General features: G+C 53.3%; 1 protein-coding gene and 1 pseudogene across 1 annotated transcript in view; both read right to left on the bottom strand.

The window, feature by feature from the left end:
• Positions 1-1,450: 1,450 nt before the first annotated feature.
• Positions 1,451-1,627, bottom strand: LOC116467741 (U2 spliceosomal RNA; annotated as a pseudogene).
• Positions 1,628-7,305: 5,678 nt separating this feature from the next.
• Positions 7,306-12,249, bottom strand: part of RUVBL1 (RuvB like AAA ATPase 1) — a 42,881-nt gene continuing 37,937 nt past the window's right edge. Inside the window, exons 10-11 of the mRNA XM_032149876.2 lie at positions 8,842-8,933; positions 7,306-7,764 (exon numbers count right to left, since the gene is read on the bottom strand). Of these exons, the coding sequence (XP_032005767.1) occupies positions 7,605-7,764; positions 8,842-8,933 (252 nt within the window). The 3' untranslated portion in view covers positions 7,306-7,604. The remainder of the gene's footprint in view (positions 7,765-8,841; positions 8,934-12,249) is intronic.

Below are 12,249 nucleotides of genomic sequence, written 5' to 3'. Positions count from 1 at the left end.
TGCCCCAATCCCTTCTAGGGCCACATTACCCACTCCTTTCCACTCAGCAAACATTATTGAGCCTCATGGGGAAATGGAACAGAAGGTGCCTCTCCTCGAAAGCTCATGCCCCAGCAGTAAGGGTTCTGCAGTGTCTGTCAAACCTGTGGGCCTTGTTCCCTCTGCTGTCTGCCTGACAAGCTCCTGTTCATCCTTCAAAGCACAGCTCAATAAGGCTAGAAACATCTAAATGCCCATCGGAGGGGGCTGAATAAATTACAGCAGCTCCTCCCTGTGGAAAGGAACTAGGAGGACATTCTTTATATGTTGAGTTAGAAGAATCTCCAAGACATGCTGTCAAGGAAAAATACAGAAAGCAAGAAACAATAGTGTATGCTACTATTTGTGTTTAAAAGGGGGATGGGAAGCGACTAATAGACTACATCAGGAAAAGGTGTAGCAATTTCCCATAAAACTAGACATACACTTACCCCTACACCCAGCTATTCTACTCCTGGGTATTGAAACCCAAGATGAAAATACAAGCCTATACAAAGACTTGTACAAGAAAGTTCATAATAGCTGAAAAATAGGGAACAGCCTAGATGGCCATCAACAGGCAAACAGATACATGTGGTGGATCCACATGGTGGCATTTTACCCAGCAATAAAAAATAACAAAATATCCATACACACAACATTCAGGAAGCTCAAAAGCTAAGTGAAAGAAACAAGTCATGTTGTATGACTCCATTTACATGAAATTCTAGAGCAGGAAAACCTAATCTATTACCAAAAAAAACGCTAACAGTGGTTGCCTCTAGTGTGTTAGAGATTGGCACAAGGAACTTTCTGGGCAATAGTAATATCCTTCACTGGGGTTTGGGTTTCATTAGTCAGAACTCATGGAGTGCTCCACTTAGGATTTGTACATTTCACTGTATTTTTAACGTTTAAAAATAAATAACCATAAGCAGCCGGGCGCAGTGGCTCATGCCTGTAATTCTGGCACTGTGGGAGGCCAAAGCAGGTGGATCACCTGAGGTCAGGAGTTCAAGACCAGCCTGGCCAACACGGAGAAACCCCATCTCTACTAAAAATACAAAATTAGCTGGGCGTGGTGGCGTGCGTTGTAATCCCAGCTACATGGGAGGCTGAGGCAGGAGAATCACTTGAGCCCAAGAGGCAGTGGTTGCAGTGAGCTGAGATCGCGCCATTGCACTCCAGCCTGGGCAACAGGAGCGAAACTGTCTCAAAAAAAAAAAAAAAATTAAAAAAACCATAATCAAGTACTGAACTCTAGATAATTATACACATGCTTAACTATTTACAGAGGTGGTTGTGTCTGCAACTCACTTTGAAATGCACAGAAGACTGACAAGACTGACTGGCAGGCAGACGGGGATGGGCAGTGCCTAGACGACAGGGATATGGGGGCTCACCTGCAATCCTTTTTTTTTAATTCCCCCAAAGTGGGTGCACTATTCCTGCAGGTACTGCAATACCAGGTGGATGCACGGAGTGGAAGGAGCAAGGTCCTATTCCATCTCTGTGCTCTAAAAATCCATTTAATATACTGTCCTCAGATAGCAGATAGTAAAGTGATAAGAACACTACACTTGATCTTAGCCAAAGGCTGAGAGGCGATCGCCTGTAATTCTTGCAGTTTTCCATGTGACATGTTTCATAATGAGTGTTGGGAAGGTCCTATGAGTGTGTGCTGCCTCACCCAGGTCCTGGCCATCTCTAGAGGAACACACCGGTGTAAGGGCAGGCGCTTCCAGCGAGGGAACAGGAGGCACGGGGCAGGTGTCGAGGGAGGTTTCTCACGGTACACGCCTTTGGCAATTTTCCATCAAAAAACTAAGTGTATGTACACTTTTTTTAATTGAAAGCCCAACTCAGCCTTCCCCCACTGCTCCTTCCGCGCATGCACGTGGGGACACACGCCTTCCTCCCTGCCTGCCGGGACTTCAACCTCGCTTGCTGGGAAGTCGCGCACTTTCGTCACGACTTCCCAAGTCATGCTGGGTGTGACTTGGAATCTCGGATCCCTGGGCTAGGCCTGCCCACGCCCCGATGCGGGGCAGCGCGGCGGGGGCGGAGCCTGAGCCCGAAACGCCACGGGCGCGACTCTGTGCGCGTCCGCCCACGCGGGGGCGCTGTGTCCTCGCAAGCTCCCGCGGGGTGCCGCGCGGCCCTGGAAGGCTGTGGTTTTCGAGGGGAAAAGGGAGAGTGGCTGGCCCTGCCTCCGCTGCCGCTTGGCCCTGAGATCCCCACTGCCCAAGGGATAGGCCCCAGTCCACCCAGCCCGGCCCGCCCCCTTCCCCTCGTCTCGCTCTCCTTGGTAGTTCGGGCTTCGGGCCAGTCCCACACTCGCGCTCGGCTGTCCCTGCTGCGCTCCTGTCGACAACTGGCTTTGGGAAGCCCTCCGGCCCCCTCTTTGCACACCTGGCACGCGGCTCCTCCCTGGCGGCATGTGGGTATTTGGGTTGGGCGAGCCTCTCCCTCCAGAGTCCCGAGTCCCGAGTGGGTCACGGCGGCCCGGCGCTCTTCTGGAGAGGCAGTGCCTGAGAGGCGGGTCGCTTCGAGTGGGGATTTGTGCCCTCTGGCGCGGAGGAGGGGGGTGGGAAGCCGGCTCTTGCCCCCGTCACCCGGTGGGGCGCGAGCAGGGCCAACGGTGCGCTGAGAGCGCTCAGGGTGTCCCCAACAGCATGACCCGACCCAGGGACGAAGCTCTGGGGGACGGGACCACTTGCGACGACAGCTAAAGGAGCACAGGGGGGCGGCCGGCGTGGAGAGGCGGGGCCGGCATTCCTGCGGGCCTGCCGGGAGGGTGGGGAACCTGGGATTTAGCCATGGGACCTGTGGAAGGGTTTTGGTCGGGGTCCTGACAGTCTAGTCTGGGTTCTCAAAGATGGTTGGGACAGTGGGCAGGCTTGCAAAGACCGAATAGGCTGGTGGACCTGGTGGCTGAGGCCTAGGCCAGGCAGGGGTCGCGGTGGGGAGGCCACAGTAGGTGTGGTCCCTCCTCCCCCCACCCCTCAGGCCTAAGTCACTCAGGCCCTTGTGTTATGGTGGCACCGGGAACTCCACCCACTACATACACACGCTAGCGCGCAGCCCCGTGAAAACCTGCGCCGTGTGCCCCAGACCTGCAGCCCGCATCCCGCCGTGTCCCCCGTTCCCCGCACGCGGCTCCAGTCTAAGTGCAGCGTGCCGTGTGCGGCGTCCCAGCCCGCACCCCACACCCCACCACGTCCCTCTGGGTGCGGGGTCCGCATGCCCGCGCCCTCCCCACAGCAGCCGGCGTCCCCATTAATCACGCGGCGCTGACGGCGCTGATGTGCGCGCTGGCGGCGTGACGGTGACGGTGACGGCGGGTGACGGAGCGGGCAATCGGCAGGCGCCCATCGGCCCATCTTATCGCGCCGGCCCAGCCGCCGCCCGCCGCGCGCCGCCCATTGATCGCGCCGGGCCCCTGCCCGGGGGTCAGCGCGGGCCGGGCCGGCCTGACAGCCGCATCCATCGCCGAGACGCGCGCTGATGGCGGCCCGGCCGGCACGGCCTGGCCATTAATCACCGTGCCTGCCGCCAAGTGACGGGAGGGGCGGCAGGGCAGCAGGGGACGACAGGCAGCCCCCGTGGCCGGCCCACCCCTTCACCGTTCCGGGGCCCTGCTGCGTGGCCTGCCCTGCACCCTAAGCTCCCCAGCCCCCCTGCCCAGGCCTCCCTCACCCCCTATCCTCGTATGGCTTGCTCTCCCCAGAACAAATGGAAGGCGAGTGGCCGCACACTGGAGGAAGCATGAGGAACTTCTGTGTGGAGAATTAATGGATGACCACGGTTGGAGGAGGTGAACACTGTTCTACCTCCCGAGGGACCTCTTTCCCGGACACCAAATGAGAGCAGGTCTGACCTGACAAACACCAGCACTGGCTGAGACAAGGGGGTGGTCATTTCGCCCCCCCGGCTGCCTCAGCCCTAGCTGAGCCTCACCCAGGATGGGATGCTAGGGCCCCAGTGAGAAGCAGTGCGTTGTTTCTGGCAGTTGCCCCGTGCTACCCCCTCTGCTCTTGGGCTGTGTGGCCCTGAGCCAGTGCTGGCCCCTCTGGGCTACAGGGCTTTTTCCAAACACAGAGGGATCCTAAGGGTCCTTCCAAGTGCCAGCTGTCTGCGATAGGGAGGGGCAGGGCCTAGCAGGCTGCTTGCTCCAGTTTGACAAACTGTGACCTCTTTCCAAGTGGGCCAGGGATCAGGAACTCTTTACTGCCGCTTAGTCTCTTGGGTACCTGATACAGCCGCATGTGGGTCACTTCACCAAGTCCTCACATGGGTCTATGGTATATGAACTTCCCACTCACACACCAGGAAACCAAAGACTCATGGGGCTAGGACCAAGGGCCACACAGAGGAGGAAAATGCAATCAATACCATGCCCTGCTGAGCCCCAGAACCCCTGGGTCCCCTCCCACTGCTCCTCTGCCCACAGCCCTCCAGAGCAGGGCCTTATTGGGGTACCCCAGCTGCTCTGCCCAGGGCTGGCCACAGTTTCTGAGAGATAGAGGTCGACTGGGAGAGCAACCCCACCTCCCTTCTGTACCCCCATTTTATTACACAAATGGCTAAGAAAGGTTTGCTAACCAAGAAGTCCCTCTCTGGTGTGAGAGCATGATTCATTGAGTCCTAAAAAACAAACTATCCTACCAATCAATCTGGCAGGTGCAACCCTAAGACACGTGGCAGTAAGAAGGTGTCTGCACTGAGAAAATGAGGTGGGACACAAGGTGGTTTCCCTGCCAGGGCCAGGGACGTGTCTTTCAAGAGCCCTTCCCAGTCTCGCAAGTATCTCTGGGGCCATTAGCACAGGAGACAGGGCGCTGGGATTTATGTGAAAATTCCTCCCTCCCTCTCCTCAGCCACCCAATCAGCTCCCTGGGTGGCACCCAAGAGAGCCTGGGCTGAGAGCCTGGAATATTCAACCACTTCTGATGACCAGCCCCCACCCTGCCTCACTTTAATATTACAACAATTTTTCACACTGGAGCTGAAATAGTGCAAAAAATGAGGCTGCTGTAATTGTTGTTAGATTGTGTGTCAGCCTGATAAGATGTAACAAATATTTTCCTCCCCACCAGGGTCTGTTTCCCTCTTAGTAATGGATGGAGAAACTTCTCATAGTTGGCGAGGGATCAGTCGTAAAAACTTCGCCTGGAAGATTAATGTAATAATCACAGGCCTTGCTGGAAAAAACAGGAGGAAAATTAAAATAATCCCACCTTCCTACCTATCCAGAACCATCTCCCTCACTTTGGAGCACAGACCAGCGAACTGGGCCATATCTCTGAGCACCACCTCAGCTAGGATATTTGAGGGGCAGGAACCAGGGGTCTGTGGCCTAGGAAGAGCAAGACCACAGTCCCCTCCTCACCTGGCTGATCTGGATGTTGGTACCTTGGGCAGCCGAAGAAGACTGTCCCCACCCGCGGCTGTGAGATCTGCTGTCTGCGCCACTTCCATCCTGCTCCTTAAACACCATGAAAGGCTTGGAGCCCAAGTGAGAGGCCCAGCCAGGGCAGAGGCCTGGTTCTGGTCCTCTAGGTGGGTCACCTTCCCCACACCGGACCCCGCTTCCTTCACCTGCCTGGTACAAAGGTCAGATCTTGACAGCTCCTAGTTGCTGCTAAATGCCAACACAGAAGGAGGCAGTATGGCCCCCAGGAATTAGGAAACACAGGTTCCAAGCAGCCTGATTTCAAATCCTGGTTCCATCTCTCACTAGCTGGGCAAGGGACTTACCTGAACTGTCCCCTCCTCCTCTGTGGAAGTGGACTTGGAAGTGGGCTAACACACCTATCCCAGTCTCACAGGCTACTGTGAAGGCAACATGGAATGCAGAGTGTGAACACAGTCCCTGGTGCAATAAGCTCTTCCTGCATCTCTCTTCTGTTTGTCTAACATGGCACGAGTGGGGAGGCTAAAGACAAGCGCAGCCTCAGAGGACACTGGCAGCCGGCATGCGCCACATGCACAGCTGACTTCATGAAGGGTCCCACCACCACTGCTGTGCATGCCAGGGTCTCCTCAGGGGCCAGGCCGAGGGAGAAGATTCACTCTGGCAGCAGGGACAGCTGGGGCCTCTCAGGCTAGATAGAATCCCCAGCATTATCTCCGCCCCCTCCCACTGTCCCCTTGACATGACTACAGGGGACTGTCCCTAATGGAAGGACAATGCTGCTTGCCCCACAAGGAGCTCATAGTTAGTCTGGACTAAAGCACTGGATCAAGATGATCATCCCGGTCAGCCCTGTCTCCCATATCATAACAGCAAGGAGATCCAGTCTGAACTAGCACAAGGAGCAAGTGCTGGGAACAGCGTCTGGGTGCTCAGCCCCACCTCAGGCACCACGGAGCCAGCAGGGAAGGACAGGCCTGGCAAGGGCAAGAACACAGCCCTCATCCTACTGGGAAGGCACATTCCAGTAAGGTGCACTGCCCAGTGCTGCACTTGCCCTTGCTGCTTAGTGGGTGAACCCAGAGATGCAGCCAGAGAGACAGGGACACTTCGGAGGGACACATGAGCCAACTGACAAGAGCTCTCACTGGCCAAAGCTTGCTCAATTTGAGCAACAAAATAAATCTACTAAAGTATACAATCTTCCATGCAGAATCCCAAATAATTTTGGTAAATACTCAGTTCTCTAGAGGTGAGCATAACCCCTGCCATTTAACTGTGGGCTGCACATAGTGACTTCCTTCCAAAGAATTCAGTATGGAAAGGCAGCAGAGAGTAACTTTACAGTGAGAAGACCCAACAAACATGACCTCATCCAAAGGGTCAAGGTCACCATCAACGATGAGTCATGTTGCTAGCATGTGATGAGAACCACACATGATACGATGTGATGAGAACCACATTTCACCTCTGTAGTCTTCCTCTCCATAACCCACAATCCCAGTCTACTCATGAGAAAAGCATCAGACAAACCCCAACTGAGGGATGTTCTACAGAATACCTGATAAGTCCTCCTCAAAACTGTCAGGGTCATCAAGAACAAGGAAAATCTAAGAAAATGTCACAGCCAAGAGGCATCTAAGGAGACATGACAACTAGTTGTAATGGGTTATCCTGGATGGGATCCTGGGACAGACAAAGGACATTAGGTAAAACTGAGAAAATGTGAATGCAGTATAACAATGCATCGGTATCAGTCATTCACGGTGACAAATGTGCTATCGGATGTAACATGTTAACAAGAAGGGAAACTGGGTACAAGATACATGGGAACTCCCTATTGTATGTTCACAATGACTCTGTACATCTAAAACTGTTCTGCAAAGTTTATTTTTTAAAAACTTAAGATAGATAGAGAGAGAGAGAGACACAGAGAGAGAATCAAAATAACCTATGAAGAAAACACACCAGGTAAGGAAGGGTTCTTTCAAAGCAACCACAGGAACAGTTATGATAACTTAAAAAGAAATGCTTTCCACACTGAACTGACAGCGCTGCAGACCATGCCTGAGTGGGGACGGCAGCCCCAAGCCCAGGGGCAAGCGCCCACAGGCCAGACCCAGGCCAGGCACACCTGGGGAGTCTCTTGCTGCTGAAAACCTCAGCCATCTCACTTCATGTACTTATCCTGCTGGTCAGCCAGGATTTTGGCGGAGGACTTGGCATCATAGAAAAGCTCACTGATCTCTTCGACATGCTCTTTCTCAATGCTGTCCTTCCCGTTGATTTTAGCAAGCAAGTTGGCCGGGGTCAGCAGCTGCACTGAGTACCTAGAGTGGACAGGGGCCAGGGCTGGAGTGAAACTGGGGCCACCGAAGAAAGCCCCTTCCCCCAAATCAGTAGGCAGCACTGGCACCAGGAGCAGAGCCCAGTGCTAGGCTTGTGCCAGCTGATATGAATGCAGAAAAGGGGAGACAAAGTTGTCACTTCTCAGAGAGCTGCAGTCATTATCCCATCAGAGAGGGGCCAGGAGCCACCAAGAAGACATAAGTGCTATTCCCCAAATCTTTAGTACAGTCTACAAATCCTCCAATAGGATTTGTAGTAACGTCACTGCTACTGGAAAAGGACTGCAAACTTAGATGTATACAGGTGTCCGACAGATAGGGATATTTAACATGGCAGGGAAACAAAAACACAGCCAGCTGGAAGTACATGCCCATCCAAAGGCACGAAGACTCTGCCGTTTTAAAAAGTACCCCTTCATCCAAACCTCACAGCTTGCATTTCTGCCTTCAACCTCAGGAGCAAGAACTGACTCAAGGGATGTAGGGAAGGGCTGAGGACTGTGAAGCAATGATTTTACAATGAGTCAGGCCACTGTGAAGGGACATGCTCTGCCGGTCCTGCCTTTGAGCCGCTGAAGAACAATTAGGAGAACTGTCTATGTCTGCGCTCCTCCCTGGCTCTCCATACCCACCACTCAGACATTTTTTAGTTGCTTGATGGTTAAATAAATCAAAAAAGTTAAAGATTTACCAGGACTCATAATAAAACCGGGAAAACAGGAGCCAGGGCCCTGGCTAATGAGCTGCCACATGGTCCCTGCTCTCTAGTTCTGCGCATCTTCTCTGCCACAAGAAGGCCCAGGGTCAAAGCACTCTCCACCAGAGGACAGCATCTGCTGCAGGACACGGGGACTTCGCCCTTACTCTGCCTTGTTAAAAACCATCAGATAGATCCTCTGCATTTGAAACTCAAGTGCCCTGGCACCCATCATGCCAAGAAGAGCAGATGGATAGAGTCCCGTGCCCTAGGAAGGGACCTGCCTTTATTGTCCAGAATGACCCCAGCAAGGGCCCTGGCTGTGCTGGGGAGGCCCCGGCGGGCCCAGGGTACCGGCTCACCTCAGTGTGGTCTTGGTGCCAATCTCCCCCAGGTGGTTCAGTGCCTCCTCACTGATGTTGATTCCTTCCGTCTGGGCACGGATTTTAATGATCTTTTAAAGGAGAAAAAACATGATCAACAGTGACTGACCTCAAGTGCCCCACTTCTAAAGTGCTTTAAAGACAATGTTGCTCAGTATTTCTCACTGTGCAGCATAAGAGAGACCGAGACCTGGGCTGGTGGGCAGAGAGCCAATGCCCGCCCAGCACTGCCGGCCCGGCACCCTCCAGGAGGCATGTGCGGCCCCGCAGTATGCATGAATAGCACCACGGCCAGTGTGCTGTGTTCAACTGACTCAAGTGTGGCTGGTGCCCCGGGAGGTGTGTGGCTTCCCAAGTGGCTCACTCTTGCCTCCATGTCCTCCCCTCCCCTGTCCCCAGGCAGAGAACTGGGGCCTCTTCTAACCTACCCTGGGCTCCTGCAAGGGCTCTAACCTTCCTCTCCAGCATGGGCACTACCGCCTACAAGCACTCAGGCAAGAAGAGACATTTTTTATTTGCTTGATAAATATGATGGTTAAATAAATCAAAAAAGTTACTTTTAAAGATTTACCAGGCCTCATAACATCACTGGGAGATATCTAATCTATCAAGAAGAGGCTGACGCTTGTTGCAGTTTGAAGATCTTGGTAGAACTGGAGGGGAGGCAGGCTGGCGGCGGGGATGCTGTAACACGGTGGACCAGGATCCTGCAGGCGTACCAGCACTGAGTGATAACGGGCAGCCGGGATAATGATGTTGTGTGTTGTGGAGCTGAGATAACTGCAGGACTTCGAGCCGCATATAATACAGGAATTTTTCACTTTGGCAGCTTCGTAAACAAGATATCAAGAAGCCCTTGTTGAAATTAAAGCCATAAAAGCACACCCAGTGTAGAGGCACAGGAGCTGGGAAAGACTGAGTCCCAGCTTCAGCCTTCCAGGAGGGAGGAGAGCCAGAGGTTTACTGAGGTGGCCACATCAAGCCTCGCCTGTCAGCTCTCCAGGTCGGGACCCTGCGGGCAGGAGCTGCAGGGGGAGCCCAGTCTCTGATGATTGTGGTTGGGCTCGGGGGACAGCACGTCAGCTGCCTACAGATGAGAAAAGCCTTGGAAAGCCGCAGCAGGCCACAGCGGCTATGATGAGCCAGGTGAGGGTGAAGTGCTTGGCCAGCAAACACCCTGGGGAGGCAGTCCCTCCATCCGTGGCCACCACTGCTGCAAGGTGCCGTCTGCAGTCTTCCCTTTTGTCAAGACAGGCTCAGAACTCAGATCCTTGTACGAAATGTCCTGATTTTGGCCAGACACAGTGGCTCACGCCTGTAATCCCAGCACTTTGGGAGGCCGAGGCAGGTGGATCACCTGAGGTCAGGAGTTTAAGACCAGCCTGACCAACATGGCGAAACCCCATCTCTACTAAAAAGACAAAAATTAGGTGAATGTGCTGGTGCGTGCCTGTAATCCCAGCTACTCAGGAGGCTGAGGCAGGAGAATCGCTTGAACCCGGGAGGCGGAGGTTGCAGTGAGCTGAGATTGTGCCGTTGTACTCCAGCCTGGGCAACATGAGAGAAACTCCATCTCAAAAAAAAAAAAAAAAAAAAAAAAAGAAATGTCCTGATGTCTACATGTCAGCAACTTGTTCAAACATTTCACAAACACTGCATAGGCCACATGAAACTTATCTGCTGGGCTCATGGGTGAACTGCCAGGGTGTGAGCTCCACTGAAACAATCTTAGCTTGTGCAGGAGGGGCTCCACTGTCTGAAATCCAAAGCTAAATGCAGCTGGGCAAAGAGGGGCCCTCTGAAGTTACTGGATGGTACAAGGACAACCAAGAAAAGGACCTGGGAGGGACTCACAATAGAACTCCCCTCTGAACACAGCTTCAAGGTAAAAACGGCTTCTCACTCACAGCTGGGACTGAGGAAACCGCCAGGTCTTGCCAAGAAAAATGTCCCCAGAGGACCTTCTGAAACTCCAGGGAGATGTAAATATTGAATCCTGGAGCCTGGTCACAGGAGACAGCTTAAGCCTAAGTGTCTTGCCTTCAGTGAGCTGCACTGAATCTGTGGCTTAGCTTCCAGAATGTCAGGGACACTCTGCTCTCTCTCTCTCACTAGAGAGAGCAGGTCAGAGCAATCGTGAGAGCGTCTGTCTCAGGCTGCTCGAAAATGGACATTTCATAAATGAGATCTTTAATCATTTAATAACCTGCAGGGATAGTTTATGAGGGTGTCGGCTTGGACTGCAGAGTACACAAGTTACATCGAGTTTGTTTAAAAACCTAGCCCCAGGCTCCAGTAAAAATGCTGAGGTTATCGCCTGGGCCAGCGGGAACAAAGCCATGAGTCCTGAGAGAAAGCCTGAGGAGAGGCCCTCCTGACTGAGCCAAGACAGCCCCAGCCCAGAGCTGGCCTGGCAAGTCATTGTTCTAGAAGCACAGTGCAGAACATTCCAGACCGTTTGGGCCAGGAGCTCTGGGTTCGAATGGCGGCAGCAAGGGTGAAGTAGCTCTGAGTGGCAGTCCTGGCTCTGCTGCGTACTCTCCACATAGCCACAGGACCCTCGTTCTTGGAGCCTCCAACACTGGCTATTGCGAAGCTGTTGTATGTTGTACGTAGAGGACCCTAGAGGGTACCTATGAAGCACGCAAAGCTATGAATACAGTAATAACAACAGCAATGGGAAGGATGGGAGGGCCCATTATTGCCAATACCTCATGAATCCTAATGACAATCTTGCAAAGGAGGGAGCAGATGTTCCATTTTAACAGAGAAGGTGGAGGCTCGGTGAGATGCACCAAATTGCTCAAGTCATTCAGTAGGCAAATCGTGGCCTCAAAATACTCCTGGTGTCTCTAGCCCTGAACACATCTGTGCTGGGCTGCCTTTTTTGGCAGGACACATGGGGTTTTGGACCCAACAGTAAGGTGCTATGTCCCACAGTAAGAATGGGCCAGTTTTCCAAGAATTGCCTGCGACTCTGTTTCTGCTTCTGCTTCCGTTCAGTGAATGCCTTGGCTTCAACCTGGCAGTCACCCTTGCAAGTCACCTGGCAAGACACCCTTACATGGCGTTGAGGCCCCTGGCCATTGACACCATCTCCTAAGTAACATATACAATTGCTATTGTGAACCATAACTGCTTCAGTAATTTGCCAATGCTGGTTATGAAGGGAGATCTGTGACTCTCCTGATGCATCCCCACAGCACTCCTGCATGCAGTAAGAGATGCTGGCAGGCCCAGGCTGGGCCTCCAGCCACAGGAGAGCAGCGGAAGTGCCGGGAAAGGCCCGGGAGAGGCCCTGACTGCTACAAAGGAAAGGTCCTGCTCACAAACTGCCAGAGGAAAGCCACCTCACGGATCCTAATGACAATGAGATGAGAGATTTCT

The sequence above is a fragment of the Hylobates moloch genome, unplaced genomic scaffold, assembly GCF_009828535.3.
Source record: "Hylobates moloch isolate HMO894 unplaced genomic scaffold, HMol_V3 SCAFFOLD_4, whole genome shotgun sequence".
Lineage (NCBI taxonomy): Eukaryota > Metazoa > Chordata > Mammalia > Primates > Hylobatidae > Hylobates > Hylobates moloch.
Note: the sequence above shows the minus strand (reverse complement) of the source record. Positions and strands in the feature narration are given on the sequence as shown.